At 37.9% G+C, this 20037-nt stretch overlaps 2 protein-coding genes across 2 annotated transcripts in view; one reads left to right on the top strand and one right to left on the bottom strand.

Annotated features, from left to right (window-relative positions):
• Positions 1-1772: 1772 nt before the first annotated feature.
• On the bottom strand, positions 1773-3582 carry LOC120424557 (uncharacterized). Its single transcript, XM_039588725.2, has 2 exons — positions 2577-3582; positions 1773-2518 (listed from the first exon to the last, which is right to left on the bottom strand). Exons 1-2 carry the CDS (start codon positions 2604-2606, stop codon positions 1853-1855), a joined length of 696 nt encoding a protein of 231 aa, XP_039444659.1. The 5' UTR covers positions 2607-3582; the 3' UTR covers positions 1773-1852.
• A 1673-nt stretch (positions 3583-5255) lies between these two features.
• The window catches only part of LOC120424552 (serine/threonine-protein kinase GL21140), a 100022-nt gene continuing 85240 nt past the window's right edge, over positions 5256-20037 (top strand). The window contains exon 1 of the mRNA XM_039588719.2: positions 5256-5847. The gene's annotated coding sequence lies outside the window, so the exon portion shown is untranslated. The remainder of the gene's footprint in view (positions 5848-20037) is intronic.

The raw sequence follows: 20037 nt of genomic DNA, 5'->3' as shown, positions 1-20037 counted from the left end.
CTGACGAAATTAAATACAAACACACTCAAAGCGGGGTGGTGGATTGTTTTCCACAAAGTTTTTGTTTGTGTTAGTGATTCAAACCTCCTTCCCCAATAAAATAAAATTATATAAAATAGAGCTATATAAGCCCGCTCTCACGCACACTAGCACGCCATTTGTTTTGCTGGACGGTACAAAATTTAACCTCAATCTTTTTCGTGTACGTACACGCAATACATGCGCACGTAGATAACTCTATAGAGATATCCACGCGCGAGAGTGTGTTAGTTTGTAACAAAATTACACACATACATAGGCAAATCGAGTAGAATAATTCGTCTGTCAAAATCAGCTGTGTCCTTTGTTATACAACGAGCACGTGGTAAACAGCTGGTTTTTACAAGCCAGTTTGGCTACTCGATTTGCCTATGTCTGCGTTAAAAATAGTGTAAACAAAAGCAGCTGCTCGGATTTCAGCCAATCACAATCGATCAAAACCAAAACAATACTTTAAATCGAGAAATTAAAAGTGAGAGTGTATGCAACATGGAGTTAAACTTTCTGTGCAGTTGCTGTGAAGGTTTCCATGGCGCTTTGAAAAGTTTAACACCATGTTGCACGCACACACTCTCACTTTTAATTTCTCAATACAAAAACTAACACAGAATCATGGTGCAGGCCAAGGATTGATACCTAAGAGCATGCAATGGCACTGACCTTGTTGCGTGCTCTTCGGTTGACGTCCACGTAAGGAACATCCTGGAAGGAGCGTAACTAACTACATCCGTAGTTCTGTTAGATCATCCGAATTATCTTGATCAGAACTGTATAGCTGTGGTTCCTTGCGAGTGTCCTATTTTCTTACCTCCACGTTGGCTTGGTTTTCATGATGACCTAGCTGGTGGCCTGTGGAAACGGATCGTAAACCTTTGACCACCGCGGGTCAGAGTCGAGACGGCTAAAAGAAAGGGGCGCGACAATGTGGGAAAGGGAAGTAATTTGTGATTGTAGACGGTATTGTTTTGATTCGCAGTATGTTGAGTCAACTGCTGTGGATGTACCTGAAACATCGCACAACGGGGTTTCTCTTCTCTTCATTCTCAGCTACCACCTATCTCCTATTTTTATTTTGCTCTTCTGATTCCCAATTCTTCACTGATTCTTCTATTTAATATCCAACATTTGATTTTAATTTTACTAACTTTTGATTCTCTTATCTCTCAAAGCTTTTCCACTCTTTTCTATCAATTGATACTGCTGTAACAAACTTTGTTTTGTTTTGTTTTTTCAAACAAGTGAGGTTTGAGCCCTTACTCAATTTATGGAATGGTTAAAGGATTAACACAAATATTACTATTGTATTTTTGGTAAACTTTTATAACATGCTTAGGACCAAAAATTGTAACAAAACACCGCGACAAAAGAAATAGCAACAGATAAACAGACTCAACAATAGGGAAGATTTCAGGAGAAAACAATACACAGTAAATAACAATAAGTTTTTGAATTCAAACTAAAAATAAAACAGTTTTTGCTTTAATGAAAGTTGATAGGCACACTATAAATGGTTAGGCGCTTATACTTACATCAAACCCTACGCAATGTACCACCCCCGGCCGAGTTAAAAAGGTGTGCTCGTACTGACTCAGAGCAAGGGTGAGATGTAGGTGTAAGGGCAGTGCGTGTTCGTCGGGAACCTAGTGCATAAGATCGGTCAAGGCCCGTTCTTACACTGAAAATTGCGAATTGCGAAAAACTAACACAGAATCATGGTGTGCGTGAGAGAAACACTATTTTTTACAAAAGTTATGTGCCCTTTTGAAATGTTAGGCCCTTTTTAAATAATTGTTTTATTCAGTAACTGCATCCATTACACTGCACTCTTCAGCTGTTCCAACGAGTCGAAAACAACACGGATACGCGATGTCCGATCCACTCCCTCAACTTCAATGTACATGGTCACCCTCAGCTCGACCAGTCGCGGCAGCTTCCAGCAGATTACTCGCCGTACATCATCGTTCAAGGCGTCCTTCACGTGCGTCATGTGAAGTTTATGCAGGCTAGGGCACCGACTCAACAGAGTGGCCAGCAGATCCGGGGACATTTTGCAACTGAATAGTATGAGTGATTTCAGGGCGGTCAGATCGTCAAAGTAGCAACGCGTCGTTTCTTTGGGGAACATGTTGTGCAGCTTTAGCTCTCGCAGGTGTTTCAGGGTTCCTAGCACTTTCAGGAAATGCGCCCAACTATCCATTGAACAGGCGTCAATGTGTATCGCTTGAATGTTTGGCATTTTTTCAAGACACATTTGAAAACTGTTGTCTTGAAAAAATATCTCTTCCAGGTACAATTCCCTCAAGTTCGGACGACAGTTGGGTAATTTGGAATTGTTGTTTATGGTTCGGCCATCAAGTGATAGGATCTCCAGTTTGGGCATGCTTGACAAAAATGTGAGATCCACGTGCTCGGGGTTTGAACCCAAACAATACGACAGAAACTTTAGATTAGACAGTAGCTGGCCCATCTCGTTCAGTTGCTGTAAATGAAAACAAAAGTTTAAACGATGAAATATATTTGTAAATCAATACACCAACCGTTTTGTTAAACCAAAATTGATTATCCATGACGTCCAGATGTTCCAACGATGGATGCAATCTGCATAACTGGACGATAAGACCAGGGATCAGGGAAGTTGGTTGTAACTGGACAACGTTAATTTCTTCAGCCTCATTCGATCGAATTTTATCACTTCGATCAGAACTTCGTCTATGTCGTTGATGGTGAGTTCCGCCAAAGTGTTCTGTAATCCGTTCACAAATTTAGCAATTTCCACCGAATGATGAAAATCTCTGTTGCAACACCACGTGATGTTTAACGACTTCAAGGTGCAACAAAGTTGTTGAAACACTTTGAAAATCTCAGCGGATTTGACGTCTTCAAGTTTAAGTTTTTCCAGCTTGTTAAGGGTGAAATCAACCGCAACGGGGCAATCAACGAGTTGCTTTCTATCGCAAAGCTCCCAGGATAGCGCCAAGTACTTCAAATTTGGAATTTGTTTAAGCATATCCAGTAAGACAGATACGTTGATTTTGCAACGGGTAAACTCAAGCTCGACTAGACGCTGACAGAACGATGGCCACCATAAACCGACTGCAGCTATGTCCACATGTTCAAAGTGTGCGTTCGTAGCTGTAGGTAGATCGCTGGGTTCATCGTAAATGTCACGGAAGAAAAACACGTAATATTTGGCCAAAAGGACAGAACTGCTGTCGACGATGCCCTTCCATCGATGGCACACCAATCGCACCCGCAGCAGATGACAGCCGGATAGTCGCTTGAATATTTCGGTCCACACCTCCGGGGGCAACGCTGATTGATCCAGTTGTGGAGAATCGCTACGTTTTACATTGAAGGGATAAAGTGTCCGGCGGCTTCCTGGTCCGGTATCCTCATCGGTCGAAGCTGACGGATGTCGGGCACACATTTCGCAAGATTCCATTTCTTAGTTTCAGTAGAACAACTACAGTAAACGTGTCTGACTTTATTAAACTTTACGATTTGTTTTGATGGTTGAACAAAGTTTGCTCATGTCAAAAGTCTGTCAAAGCTTTGCACGTTTATAGAAAACGACTCACTTTGAAATATTTAACTCAAACAATATCGTGACATTTCTCGACATTTTTGCCTTTCTTACTAAAAAGGTAAATTGTGGTTTTGGAAATAAATCGCTGTTATTACGATTTATTTCCACATCCTAAAATTAAGCTTTAATTTATGATATTATTGTTCACAACAATAAAGCTTATTTTTCTGAATACAATGACCATACGAACGACCTCAAAGGATTTTAAAATTGATTTTTAATTAAATTTTTAAAAATCAACTTCGCGTTCCTTCTCCACAGAAAAGGTCCTACTTGACAGCTCGTTCCAAGGGAACCATAGTTGATCCATCGAAAAATGTTGTCAATTCAATTTTTTTGCATTAAAATGAAAAAAAGTGATCAGAAATGGTTTTTAATCGTGTTTTTTATTGTTGTACATAAAAATTTACATGGGGCTTTAGTACCCAATTCACCATTCTTTGTCGAGAAATGTCTAGGTTTTCATTTCGCGAAGCAATTTTATGTTTTTTCTTTTCTGAGCGTATCTAAAATAATGTCAACAAAATTAAAATTTCGCCGCGGCACCAAACTGAAATGTCGCCGTTTGAGTTGCGAAAAGACTCGCGCCGCGACTGTTAGCACGGAATCGACCACTCTTACTGTTGCTCAGTTTAATAATGAAATATCTTCATGAAACTTTCAGGAGCTACTGAAAATCTTCTTTTGACTGGATTTAGTAAATTTTCTGTAATATGAAATTTTGTGATTTTCTACATGTATGTAACCCCTAAATCTAAAGCGTTCCATTTCTTTGGCAAATCAGAAAAGATCAGCCAGGTTTTTTTTAACATCCAAAGGCATCAAAATAAAAATAAAAGCTAACACTGATTCGATACCATGCTTGAGAGATATTTCATGACAGAAAATCGTCGCGAGAGTTAGACTTGCTAAATTTGGTTTAGTGCAGCTGCGACTGTAAAACTTTACACTGATTGAAGGTTCAAAAATTACACATGGTACGTTCGTTTGAGGGCTAGTTCCACACTGAGCGCCGCCATCAAAGCTGTCAAAGTGTTTTTTGAAGAAACTTGCGCTAGCTCCGCACGAGTTTCGCCGCCATCTTTTAAGTGCCGCACTAGATTTTTTTCAGTTTCATGCGGGTTCCACGCACACGCCAACGAGTGCGGCACTAAGTGCAGCACCGGCTCTTCAAACGAACGTTTCAATAGATTTGACAGACAACGTTTGTACACAGATCTGCTGTCAAGGTTTTATACAAATTCGTTGTATTCGTATTCCCAGTTTTGGGCGATCTTTGTCAAATTTTACACAGATCTGTGTGACCAGTTATTATATCTAAGCTCGCTCTTACGCACACTAGTACACCATTTGTTTGGCTGGCTGGTACAAAATTTAACCTTAATCTTTTTCGTGTACGTACACGCAATACATGCGCACGTAGATAACTCTATGGACCGTGTGGACAATTCCCCCTAAACGTGCAACAACTCCCAGCCCTATCGTTTCTGTCTGACAGCTCTCATTTGACACGCAATCTGTCACTTTGGATTTTTCGCTTGTAGTGGTGCCGTCGTCGTGGGGCGTTTTGTGTGTGGGGATCAGCCAGCCAAAAGTTATACGGGGAACACCCCTCCCAGCGGCTCCACCACCAGAGTCCAGTCCAGTGTACAGAGAGTGGCCATCGGCGGTAGAGATTCTTCATTGCGGTGTCGACGTCGTCGCGGTGTGGAACCTACAATATTTCCTCTCGATTTTTTTCCCCCACGACTGTGTGTCTGTCTCTCTGTTGTCTGGGTTAATTTTTGTGGCCGCGGCCCGCGAGTGAGTGTTGTTTTCGGTGCGAAATTCCGGTGAATTCCGTGGGAGTGAAAAGGGGGATTACGGCGAAAAAAAAAGGGCGCAGTGTGCTAATGTTGTGAAGAAGAAGGTTGTGTTCCGGAGAACGGTTCCCGCCCTACCCACCCTCCACCATCATCATCATCATTCCAGAAGCATTTATAGTTCTATAGGGAGGTGAGGGCACTTCCGGCCACCACCAGCGTTACAAGCGTAAAGTGTTGATCCTTCCGGTGTTGTGCTGGTTGAGCAATTGTGTGCAAAGTGCCACTGGAAATCGTGAAACGCTAGCAGATTTTGGTCCGGAATCTGTGCCACGGAGGCGCCTGTGAGCTTCACGATTGCTGCGGAACCGATCCGGGAAGCCGCGGCCGCGATTTCTTCCGTCGTGCAGTCCAATTCCGGTAAGCGTTGGATGCTTTTCTTTTTGTGGGGGGGATTTGACCGGGGGTTGTCCACACAACCGAATCGAGTTGAGCAGCAGCGGCAGCCAAAAAGAGGCAGAGTGCACAAATCCATTATGGATGATTGAGAAATTGTGTGTGGAAAGCGCGGCGCAGTGTGTGAAAGTTGCGATGATTTGTGCCGCGGGGGGAAAGGGACTCTTCGATTTTCTGCCCCGGTGGTCGCGACACGATCGTGGACATTGTCACTCGGCGCATTTTTATTGTTATCAGACTGTGTGTGACATTTTATTGACCCCTCCTGCATCTCCGTTTTGTTCGCAAGGGGGTGTTGGAACTAGAAATGACCACAAACAGTGGAAAAGGGTTGCCATTTACCTCTACCACGGACGTCCGTGCCTCTACTGCATATACGGATCAGGTTTAAAGTATCCACTACAGTGTTTCACACAGCACCGGTTCATGTTGACCGTCCGCATGCCTCTCCTGGTCTAATCGGTTTTATTGATTTCCACTCGTGGCGTGCCGTGTTTGAGGATGGGTCAACCCGGCTTCTAGAAGCCGGCACAGGGCAGGTCACCATCGGTCATCGAACGACAAATTTAATTGCAGAGTAGTTAGCTAGAAATGCGTTTCACAATCAGGTGCTTTTTGTTAGATTGATCAGTGATATGGGAAATGTTGAAACATACTGTACTACTAATTTAAGACTAATTTCACATCAATTTTATAGACAAACATTACTGCGAGGCCATATTTACGTTAAGGACGTATTAGACTATGACAAACAAACAAACTTTTTGACAGTTGTTTCTCAGTTCGTCTGTCTGTATTTGTTTGCAGAAACGTCAGCCTGCATATATTATTTGGCAATATACCCTTTCGAATCAAACACCTATCTTCGTCATATGGAGAGTTTGATGCTCGATTAAAGCTCCAAAAATATTATTTAGGCTATAAACTTAGGGACCATCCCCCCCTCGTGGACAATTGTCCATACAAAAAAACCTTTTTTGTATGGAGCGTAATTTATGGATGGTCTCACCAGCAACAGCACCGCCTCGAGTAAGCACACTAATTTATGCCGCTTACTGGCCTAAAAAATCAAATTTAATGCACTTTTGAGCATAATTTCTATTTTGCGAGACCATTTCTCATAATTTTGTTGGCACACACATCCACAAGCAAGATGAGAGAGCTTAACTGAGATATGAAATTGCTTCCAACTACGGGCAAACTGTTCTTTTGAACATTAGTTAGTCACTCACTTGAAAAATAATCCCGAAACAAGTAAATAATTATCAAGCGCCCTCTAAAAAGCAAACGCGCCAAGTCTTTTGACGTTTGACTTTTGGCGACCCATTCCAATCGAAGGCTGAAGAAAACCGAGCGAGAAGCGAAGGCAAATAAAGAAGAAAGGGTGGCCACCAACACCACCAGCAGCGCCTGTTGGAGTGAGCCAGTGATGGCAGGAAACTTTTTCTATAAATGCTACTTTTGTGCGTGTTCGCTTAAAATTTTATCACAATTGGCAGCACTAAGCAAACCCAAAAGAGCGCTGGAAGAAAAAAGAATCAAGCTAATAATAGAAAAATGGGCGTGGCCCAATGCATTCTCGTTTGATTAGAATACATTTGGAAAATATTATATGTAGCTCTAAATTTAAGTGTCAAAAAAAAAATATGTCAACAATATTTATTTATTTGCATTTGCAGGCCAAGTGCGAATGATGCTGATGATACCTCTTCAGTTGACGCTCAGGCGAGGAACATCCTGGAAGGAGCGTCACTGACTACGTCCGTACTGCCGTTCTACGCATAATTGTCCCATGTCATTTTTGGTCGATTTTGACTTTTTGTCATTTTTAAGTTTATTTTTACGTATACTTTCAGAAAAACACATAAAATATAGTACTTTGTTCGGAAACTCATTGAAAACAACACCAAGTCTGTTTGTCCCATCGTTGTACTTCTACGCATAATTGTCCCACCAAGTATTTTCTTTCACGAAATCATCAGTTTTACGAAGTATTGTGTCTTGTTTACCTGTTGTTTAGCAAGAGGATTACAAATAAGAGTGATAAACTGCTTATTGGGGCGATTAGGAACTTATAGGGTGAATAGGGACCCACGGGACAATTATGCGTAGAAACACAAAAAACGGTCGAAAAATTTCAATCGCGTTTTTCTCAGTTGCACTTTTTTGAACATGGGACAATTATGCGTAGAACGGCAGCGTAGTCCTGTTAGATCATACTTGATCAAGACAGTATAGCTCTGGTTCCTTGCAAGTGTCCTATTTTCTTACCTCCACGTTGGCTTGGTTTTCATGATGACCTAGCTGGTGGCCTGTGGAAACGGATCGTAAACCTTTGACCACCGCGGGTCAGAGTCGAGACGGCTAAAAGAAAGGGGCGCGACAATGTGGGAAAGGGAAGTAATTTGTGATTGTAGACGGTATTGTTTTGATTCGCAGTATGTTGAGTCAACTGCTGTGGATGTACCTGAAACATCGCAAAACGGGGTTTCTCTTCTTTCCATTTCATCTACCACCTATCTTCTGTTTATTTTGTTTCACTGATTTTCTAACGCGGCTTCTGTTTACTATCCTCCATTTGATTTCGATTTTACTCATTTGATTCTCTTATTTCTCAACGCTTTTTCACTCTATTTTACCATTTGATGCTGCTGTAACATACTTTCTGTTTTCCCTTAATTTGGAAGCGATTTCAATTTTGTTTATCATGTGCCTTTTCTTTATTTATCTATTTGAATAATTTTTCATCTGCCCTATATATTGCCCTAATACAATCTAAGTTTGTTTGTTACCTCTATTTATTAACTATTGTTAATTTCTTACTTCATACATAAATATCTTTCTTTTACTATTGATTCTTCAAATAGTATATTTCTTTCACTGTCCATTGTTTTCAATCTTCACCCTTTTCTTTAAAAACAAGTGAGGTTTGAGCCCTTACTCAATTTTTGGAATGATCAAATAATTAACACAAATATTACTATTGTACTTTTGGTAAACTTTTATAACATGCTTAGGACCAAAAATTGTAACAAAACACCGCGACAAAAGAAATAGCAACATATAAACACGACTCAACACTAGGAAATACTTAAGGAGAAAACAATACACAGTAAAATAACAACTAGTTTTTGATTTCAAACTAAAAATAAAACAGTTTTTGCTTTAATGAAAGTTGTTAGGCACACTTTAAATGGTTAGGCGCTTATACTTACATCAAACCCTACTTAATGTACCACCCCCGGCCGAGTTAAAATGCGTAACCGGAAAAGAAGGTGTGCATGCCTGGCACGAACACTCAAAGCGTGTTCTAGCGTGCTGCTCGTACTGACTCAGAGCAAGGGTGAGATGTAGGTGTAAGGGCAGTGCGTGTTCGTCGGGAACCAAGTGCATAAGATCGGTCAAGGCCCGTTCTTACACTGAAAATTGCGAATTGCGAATTGCGAATATTTATTTATTTGCATTTGGTACAGTTTTTTTTTACTTTTTGATGTGTTTTTTATGTTTGACTTATGGGTCATTCCATCTCAACTGTGCACGAAAAAGTGCAAATTTGAAAATTACCCTCTCCGATCCTGCTCAAATTTGGCAGAGCTGTTGATACTATCAAAACATGTAAGAATCCCGAATTTCATCCAAATCGGACCACCCCCTCCATTTTTGTACCTCCCCAAAAAATCGACTTTTTGGCGATTTTTGACCAAACCTCCTAGTTTCAAACGGCGATAGCTCAGGAACCACAAATCTTAGAGGGTCGGTCTTAGACTCAATTTTGAAGGAAATTGGACGTAGAATCCATTTCCGTGATCAAAATTTAGATTAATTTATTTTTTCTACCTGTATTGCGCAATTGAAAACTTTAAACGGCCGTATCTCAAAACACCCCAACTTATTTTTTTTATTTGACCTCACCATCGTGTTCCCCGGCCAATTTTACATAAGAATCACTTATCGACAGAAATGAATATGTTTTGTTCCAGAGATATCGAATTTTAAAGTTTTGTGTTTTCGAGATTACCTACATCAGCTTCATTCGCCGCATCTGCTAGAAGCACACAGGCGGGCTGATCAATAACTGCTACCTGGTGTTCTGGGAGATAGTTAATTTAATTTATCTTTTTATAATTTTACGCAAATATTTATTCAAATGGCTAATAGGGGAAATTCTCGTATGTTTGGCAGGTTAAGTCAAAAAGCCGTAATTGCCAATGGTAAACAAAGCCTATTTTGCATCGGTATCCGACCTACTTACGAAAAAACAAATTTCAAAAATGCTTAAGATTGTTCATCAACTCGTCTCTCAAGTGCCCCAAACTGAAAAAAAATTAAATCTTGTTACAATTGGGAGAAAAACAAATATTAGTGTCGGAGGTCACGGTGGCTCTTACGGCTTTTTGAAAACTCACCCGAGATTTTCACTATTTAAACAACAAATTTTGGAAAACTTTTGATAGAAACTTGGTTGTTCACTTCTTTCTTATTGAGCTATTTATCACTCGATTTCAGTTGAAAACGCTTTTAATCAGCTGTAATTGAATGCCAAAGCGCTGATATGGCAACATTAGAAGAACGCTGGAATTAGATGCTGTTCCCCTACCTTGATCAATCTATTTTTGTGAAAAAAATATTTATTGGGTTATTTTGAATGCACCGTTTATTTACGTGTTGCTAACCGTTTTAGAGAACCTCCGAGGCCATGACTAGGGCCTTTATCATGGGCGGTAGCAAAATAGTACCATTCAGCAAAAACCCCAAAACCTGCTTTATTATTATTATAGTTTATTATTGACACTTTACCATAATTTGGCAAATCTCATTTATGGGTTAAAAGATTGATCATATTAAATCAATTTTTATATTGTGAGCCAGCTCCATTTGATTAAAAGATGATTTTGGTCAAGGTACATTTTATTTAAAAAAAATCCTTTATACGTGAGGACAGCAGCCGTATTGTGTTCCAAGAATCCAAGAATGACAGAAGAAAAAAAACACTGTTGTTCGGACGATGTCGAAATCATCGCAACAAAATTTGGGAAATTAGCCGCTTCGCAGCAGATCAAACTTTGTGATTTTCTTACATTTTTCAGTTTTATACTCTACAGAAATCCTTTTCCTACTCCTTGTGATCGTCCTTCACTAGAGTACAACAAATCAACAAATTTTATTCATTTTAATTCATATTTTTAACTCAATAATGTATCGTGCACTTATTGTTCAGTGTTACTAACAAGATTAATTGCATTTTGCATCGGAATCCAATTCTGCCCTTTACTGTGTGTCGTTATTGCTCTGTCCTGTGGGTTAGCACAGAAATTCACTTCATTCATTGTTTTTAACAGATAAACATTCGCGATTAAACTCCAGTTTCCTACAGTGTTATACAGTTAATTTTTGCCCAGTTTGATAAAGATTATTTATGATGAAATATTATTTCAATAAATGACCAGGTAGCAGTTATTGATCAGCCCGCCTGTGTGCTTCTAGCAGATGCGGCGAATGAAGCTAATGTAGGTAATCTCGAAAACACAAAACTTTAAAATTCGATATCTCTGGAACAAAACATATTCATTTCTGTCGATAAGTGATTCTTATGTAAAATTGGCCGGGGAACACGATGGTGAGGTCAAATAAAAAAAATAAGTTGGGGTGTTTTGAGATACGGCCGTTTAAAGTTTTCAATTGCGCAATACAGGTAGAAAAAATAAATTAATCTAAATTTTGATCACGGAAATGGATTCTACGTCCAATTTCCTTCAAAATTGAGTCTAAGACCGACCCTCTAAGATTTGTGGTTCCTGAGTTATCGTCGTTTCAAACTAGGAGGTTTGGTCAAAAATCGTCAAAAAGTCGATTTTTTGGGGAGGTACAAAAATGGAGGGGGTGGTCCGATTTGGATGAAATTCGGGATTCTTACATGTTTTGATAGTATCAACAGCCCTGCCAAATTTGAGCAGGATCGGAGAGGGTAATTTTCAAATGCTGTTCCGCTTCACATGGAATGACCCTTATGTCTTTTTTTATTATGATTACTAACGTCACTTATCGGTAAAAACTATAATATCAATTAAAATCCAAATGTTTTTCACTGTGCTTGAATAATGAAAAACTTTTTACGAAACTAACACTGTAATCATCTTTAAACCGTTGTTTGATAAACGAAATATTAATATTAAACATAATATTAATAATTTGGTTATTTTTTATTCCTTGCCAACCCCTTTTCAGTTAAAACCGAGTTACAAAACATTATGTTTGACATTTTTGTAAATAAACATTGAAATTATAAAAACTGTTAAGCTTCCAATTATTTTTAAAACACAGATTTTTTATGTTTTCTATCTAAATCAAAATAATGAGTGCTTCCATTTTTGAAGTATTTTTTCCAGAAATGTATTGTTAAGTTTCTATTTTTCTAAAATTGTCAATTCTTTGATATTTTTGAATTTATTTGAACATTTTGGTTGAATGGAACATTTTCTTTTATCCTATTAATTGAGGTTCTGCAAAAGTCGGGAATTTGAAAATGGCATTAAAATGGTTCAAATGAATAACTACTACACTTGAACATCGTTTGACACTTTATTTTAGGCTTAGTGATTTTTCACGCTCAAAAATTGCTAATTTCACGGGGACCTCAATTTAAAAACACAACATTTCACGCAAATTTCGCGGAACTTAAAAAAATAAAAAATACTATTTTTCCTAAATAGCCAAACTCATTACCTTTCTTTTGTGTCTAAGACAGCAAAAATCGGATGAAATGGCGCGGAGGCATGATTTTTCGAAAAAAGTGGTTTTTGCGAAAAATGACGAAAATCGCCATTTTTCGAACTACCCTAGCACCCTAATGGCCAAACAAAAAAATACGGGTCTAATTATTTTGAGCAAGGAACCCCCAGAAAAATGTTGAGCCCGATCGGAGAACTTTTTTTTCGGTTTAGGCTCTTTTCAAATGGAATTGCTGTATATGTAGGGCACGCGTATTCTCATTTACTGAACTGCTCTTTTAATATTCAACTAATGATGCTAAAATGTTTTCGCAAATTTGCTTCTGTTATATCTTTATACATTTCAAAGCAAGATTTAACAATCTTGTCCAGTCAAAATGAGTTAAATAAATTGAATTTTCTGCGACATTCAGCCCATTGAACATAATTTTTAATAGTTTTAGCTCACTTTTCAAAAATTAAATTAAAATCAATTTGCAAAAATAATATATTTTTTTAACAAAATCGAAATTTTTATTCTAAGTGAGATCAGCGAATGAAAATATCACTAAAAATGGGCAAATTTGTATGGGAGCTGGTCCAAGGATGTACACGAACGGGACCAACTTTTTTCGAAAGATCTTGCCGAGACATGAAAAAAAGTCTTCTGGACCAACTCTCTAAACCCCGGGGTTCAAAAGTTACAAGTTGTTGAAGTTTGAGCATTTTGGGTAAAAATGTACAAAAAATCGTATTTTTGCTATTTCTAAAATCATTCATAAAATCTCTGTTTCATTATGGATTTCGATTTTCTTGACTTCATTCGACGCGTATCAGCAAAAACTATGAATTCTGATATGTCTTAGCATGATTGAAACATGATTTCTCTTGTTTTTATCCATTTGAACCGTTTGTACAAGAGGCATCCCATAGAAACAAGTCGAAACTTCAAGGTTTTGAAACCGGAACCAACCCAGACTGCTTCAGTGAGTATGGAAGGCTTCAGTGCAATGTTGTAACAACTTATTGGGATGGTCTGAGTCATCCGAGAACTCCTTGGAGTTAAGACCGGTGAGTCTACCGCCGTAACAAGAAAGATGTCGGCGGTTTTTGACCACTGATCATACCCGCATGGCTTCAGTGAGTATGGTAGACTACTTTGCTTATGTGTTGGAATGTTCTGGGTTATCTTAGGACTCTCTGGAGTTTAGATCTGTGGGTCTACCACCGTAACAAGCAAGAGGACGACGGTTTTTGACCCCGGAACATACCCGCATAGCTTCAGTGAGTGTGGTAGACTACTTTGCTAATGAGTTAGGATGTCCTGGGTCATCCAAGGACTCCCTGGAGTTATGATCTGTAGAGCTACAGTCGTAACAAGCAAGAGGTCGACGGTTTTTGACCCCGGAACATACCCGCATAGCTTCAGTCAGTATGGTAGACTGCTTAGTTAATGTGTTGGGATGTCTTTGGTCATCCTATGCGCTATGCGGGCATGTTCCGTTGTCAAAACCGGTCGACATTTTCCTTGTTACGGTAGTAGACCCACAGACCTTAACTCCAGAAAGTCCTAGGGGAACCCAGGACACTCCAACACATCCGCATAGTAGTCTACCATACTCACTGAAGCCATGCGGGTATGATCAGTGGTCAAAAACCGCCGACATCTTGCTTGTTACGGCGGTAGACTCACCGGTCTTAACTCCAAGGAGTTCTCGGATAACTCAGACCATCCCAATAAGTTGTTACAACATTGCACTGAAGCCTTCCATACTCACTGAAGCAGTCTGGGTCGGATCCGGTTTCAAAACCTTGAAGTTTCGACTTGTTTCTATAGGATGCCTCTTGCACAAACGCTTCAAACGGATAAAAACAAGAGAAATCATGTTTCAATCATGCTAAGACATATCAGAATTTATAGTTTTTGCTAATACGCGTCGAATGAAGTCAAGAAAATCGAAATCCATAATGAAAATGAGATTTTATAAATGATTTTAGATATAGCAAAAATACGATTTTTTTAATATTTTTACTCAAAATGCTCAAACTTCAACAGCATGTAACTTTTGAACCCCGGGGTTTAGAGAGTTGGTCCAGAAGACTTTTTTTCATGTCTCGGCGAGATCTTTCGAAAAAAGTTAGTCCCGTTCGTGTACATCCTTGGACCAAATTCGCCCATTCTCCTTTAGTTAGTTTCTAAGTTTCTAAAAAATCCGAGCATTTCTTCAAATGGCTTTTTAATTGAAAACGAATAAAATTTACTTAGAAAGTCTTTTTGGAATATTTATTAAGTTGTTATTTAAAATAAATGATTTGAGAAAATTGATAAATTTCACGCCGTCCACGAAATCAAAAATTCAAAAATCACTAACCCTATATTAGTAATTAAACCAGGGAATTCACTCGCTCAATTCTACAGCAGTTCATAAGAATATTTTTATTCCTTTCGAGTTAGATAAATTATTTTGAGAAAAATCGTTACATTTTCACACATACATTAAATTTTACGGGATTTCGCGAAAAGAGCCGAATTTCGCGGAATTCACGCTGTCCGCAAAATCGTAAAATTTCACTAACCCTAGTCTTAATCCAGGTCCATATCTTGAAAATCGTTAAAAACTATCGAAATTTTGGTAAATTTTATAAAAAATCATTTTTTTTAAATAGTGTAATCATGTTTTTAATGATTATAAACTCAGCAAAATGCATTTTAATTTGTTTTGAGTTGATTGCACGTCTATTTTCATGAAAATTGTAAAGCTTTCTTTCTTGAAGATTTTTCCTAAATATTGTTAACTTAAAGGTAACAAAACTATATGCTTGGTTCATCCATGTTTACAAATTGGTAAAACAAAATTTAGTTAGCATTTTTTAACAACGCATTGGTTTAAGCCGTGTTTTTCAAAAATGCTGCACAGTAAAAAAAGTGGTAAAATTTCATCTAAAAAGGAGTACATCTTTTATGTCAGAAAAAAGCTTTAATTTTACCTCTAATAATGTGTAAATTTACATCTGGCAGACGCTAGGGAAAATATCTGTAATCCCAAAAAAAAAAAAATCAAACCGGCGATAGTTATATCTAGCTTACTAAGTCCGCGCCCGGTGAGATGGTTGTGCGGGTTGGGGCGCGGACTTAGTAAGCTAGATATAACTATCGCCGGTTTGATTTTTTTTTGGGATTACTTGATATTTTTCCTTAGCGTCTGCCAGATGTAAATTTACACATTATTAGAGGTAAAATTAAAGCTTTTTTCTAACATAAAAGATGTTCTCCCTTTTTGATGAAATTTTACCACGTTTTTTTTACTGTGTGGCCTCAAAACGATCCGAGTTAACTCTGACGAGTTATTAGCGATTTTAAGAAAAAGATTTTGCATGAAAAGATTTTTTTTTCCACCAAGTTTAACGTTCTATTGCGACCCTTAAACCTTAACCAATTTTGCCAAAAAAATTACAGTCACTTATTTTTGCTTAAGGAATCGAATCAAGATCTATTTTTACGTTTTTTCGTTGTCACCCTAATATACATAAATATTACCAAAACAAGACACAGGACAAGAATTGATACTGGCCGGGATTGGGTGATTTGAAAGATTATCATTATTTATTGACTCGATATCAAACACCTCTAATGCTATTTTATACCATGACGGTTTCCTCTTAATTTAATCAATATATTGCAAAAAAAAAAAATCTAGTGAAAACAACACACAGAAGCAAGCCAATTTGTGATTGTGTCAAATATTTATTATACATAAAAAGCAGCCATCCCACTTTCTTCACTCTCCCAACTTAATGCACATTTCCAAGAAAGGCGCGATATGTGCTGCTGAATTGAAACTCTCATTGAAAAAGCAGTCGCCGCACATTTTGTTACCTCCCAATGATTTTTGACACTCGTGTTGACGTCAAAGAAAGTCCGCAGTGAATGCTCTTTGAAAAAAATCATAGAGAAAAATAGCGGCTCGTCAACGCTGCAAAGCCATTGCTCAATCCATTCATTCATTCATCACACATATTATAGATTCCTGCTATCGCGATTAAATACCAAAATCAACATTCATTGGATGGGTCTCTCTCTTGTGGCAACATTGCCGTTGTGCTTTCTTGTCGTATGAAGAAATGAATAAATAAACAATTGTTTTTTTTTACATTGGTTAATGTGATAAGCTTAAACTTTACACAGTTCATTGATTTGAACTTTTTACAAAAAAAAAAACAGTTCAGGTTTTAACCCTATTTGGAAAAATATTGATTTTGCACAAGATTTCACGATGCTGGCTCATAAAGATGAAATCAAGAAACGAACCGGTTTGAACATAATTAAACAGTTAAACACAGTCCTTCGTCAAAATCCTAATCTCTGAGTTTTGGGTTAATAAAAGAAGGATCATAAATCGCAAATTACTTTTCAGAGTTTTGTTTCCACCAAAGTCATCAAAAGAGCATGTTTGCGCCCAGATTTGACCCAAATTGTGGAATCGTCGTCGTCGCCGCCAGTCACAAACTCCAGAGAATTCCGAAGATTTGTCGTCACCACTTCTGAGAGCTCTCCATTTTTAGAAGATACGCACCACGCCAAACATCCTTGGCATAGCAAGGCGCATATTTTCGGAGTCTCGAGGGGACCACCCACTTCTCCTCCCTGCCCCCCTCCCTTCTTCTCGTAATCATCACTATGCGATGCGAATGTTGTTTACGTGAGCATAAAAAACACAGAGCGCGCTGAATGCAAACCAAACCAAACGCCGAGCTCTAAATGAGAGGGAAAGAAAAAATAAGCAGAAGGCGTCCACGACGACGCGTCTAGCCAGGCAGTCGTCGTCGTCGGGGCGATGCTATGACGAATAAAATGCAGTTTGGTTTCCTCTTTTGCATACCAACATTGCGGATTCATAACTGTGTTTTTGTTCGGTGACATATTTTTTGTTTTGTTTTGAATGAATATGGGAAAGCAGGACAATGTCAGATAAATCATTTTTTAACATAATTTTTAGACAGTTATCGCTTCCAAAATCAATAAAATATTATTTTCTATAAATTAATGCAATGGAACAAATCCGTAGTAACAGTTCAATAGAGGAGGAAATCGTGACGTCAGAAATGAACTCAAATCACTCAAAGTTCATTTTGTGAGTGACTTTAACAGTTTGGCCAAGTTTGACAGCAACATTGTCCCCAGTTTTCTGTGGGAGAGAAAAGGAGGCGAATACTTTATGAAAATCATACCTGTCAAAATTCCTAACCTCAAAATTTTGTCGCGAGTTGTTTTTCTCCACTATTGTCTTTTGCTAGTAGAACATAACCAAACTTTTTGGCACCCTCAGCAAACGTCAAATCAATACAAATTGCTGCCGTATCTTTTTTCCGGATCTCTACCGGAAAAGATCCGGCAGCAATTTTGTATGGTCTGACGTTTGCGGAGTGTACCAAAAAAATGTAAACAAATCACTTCGTGCATCGGCTAATAGGGCGAATCCGCGTTTGTAAACAAGCAGTCTATCCCTCTCTTACTTGACGTGAACTGTCACGTAATATTTATATACTTTTTAAGGGCAGATCTTGGTAAGTTGAGACATATCAAAAACAAAGTTTTTTGCGCACTTTGTTTTTATTTCAGATGAACATTATTTTCGGATTTTTTTGTGTGACCCATTTTTGCCTTCCTCACTTTTAAAAAAAATATTTGCACTCGGATGGTTGAACCGGTTCTGTCCGTTTTTGACTTATTCGATCCGTCTTGGGGTCCCATAAGTCGCTATTGCAAATTATGAAGTTTAGTTAAGTACTTCACAAGTTATGGTGACTAAAATCCGGAGGATTTTAAAAAGGGTAGTTTTTGTTAAAGCCTTTCCAACGAGTAGGGTGTCAAATTTTCCCGGGTTTTGAATTTCCAGGGAAACGGGAAAAATATTTTTGGAATCCCGGGAAATTCCGGGATCCTGGGAAATTTTGTAAAAAAAGTCATACAATCTATGTTTTCATTATGTTAGTTGTATGTTTTTTAAGCTTAAAATCATAGAATTTGCTCAATACTATTAATTGGCAATAATCTAAACTTCAACCCGAACAAGGACAGCAGTTTTAAGATAGCTTAACAAAAATTCAAAATGTTTTTTTGTTCTTTGCTGTGTTTTGGATTTTAAATGAACCACCATGTTTCAATATTTTTTATTCAATCAGGAATGCTATGGAATCATACTGACCATGGTAGAATAGTGTTCAAAGTACTTCAAGAAGAAGTTTTCATAAAATTTTGAAAAGTTTAAAAAGTTAGTTAAATATAATTAAGAAAATGTTGATGATTAGCATTATTTTAATCTTCTCAAAGTGTCATGATTTTCTCAATGAATATTATTTCGAATCGGAAAACGGAATGCAATTTAGAATTCTTTGGACAATTTTCCACTTGGAGAAGGTAATCTATGTTTGTAAATAATGAATATTATTCGAAATCGGGAAAAGGTGCCCTGACCCCTCTTCGATTTGCGTGAAACTTTGTCCTAAGGGGTAACTTTTGTCCCTGATCTCGAATCCGAGGTCCGTTTTTTGATATCTCGTGACGGAGGGGCGGTACGACCCCTTCCATTTTTGAACATGCGAAAAAAGAGGTGTTTTTCAATAATTTGCAGCCTGAAACGGTGATGAGATAGAAATTTGGTGTCAAAGGGACTTTTATGTAAAATTAGACGCTCGATTTGATGGCGTACTCAGAATTCCGAAAAAACGTATTTTTCATCAAAAAAAAAACACTAAAAACGTTTTAAAAATTCTCCCATTTTCCGTTACTCGACTGTAAAATTTTTTGGAACATTTCATTTTATGGGAAATTTAATGTGCTTTTCGAATCTACATTGGCCCAGAAGGGTCATTTTTTCATTTAGAACAAAATTTTTCATTTTAAAATTTCGTGTTTTTTCTAACTTTGCAGGGTTATTTTTTAGAGTGTAACAATGTTCTACAAAATTGTAGAGCAGACAATTACAAAAAATTTGATATATAGACATAAGGGGTTTGCTTATAAACATCACGAGTTATCGTGATTTAACGAAAAAAAAAGTTTTGAAAAAGTTACTTTTTGCGTTTCTCTTTGTTTCATCGTTCCACTATGGGCCAACTCCATACAAACAGGCGGCCAAATTATTTTTTTGCTTTTTAAATGTTTTTTCATACAAATTTGGGTAATTGTATGGTATTGAAATGATATACGTCGATTTTTATGACTTTTCATGTTTTTCAATAGTGGATTGTTTATAATAAATAGTCTTTTCAAACATTTGCAAGTGCAAAAGAATTGCGTATATATTTTATTGCAAGTTTATATTATTAAATTATGGATAAGCTAATACATCCCCACTTTAAGGACACAACCCCTCCCTCCATTTTCTTTCACCCCCCCCCCTCTCCTCCACCCCTCCAACAAAATTTTGTTAAGCGTAATAAATCC

The sequence above is a fragment of the Culex pipiens genome, chromosome 2, assembly GCF_016801865.2.
Source record: "Culex pipiens pallens isolate TS chromosome 2, TS_CPP_V2, whole genome shotgun sequence".
Taxonomy (NCBI): Eukaryota; Metazoa; Arthropoda; class Insecta; order Diptera; family Culicidae; genus Culex; species Culex pipiens.
Note: the sequence above shows the minus strand (reverse complement) of the source record. Positions and strands in the feature narration are given on the sequence as shown.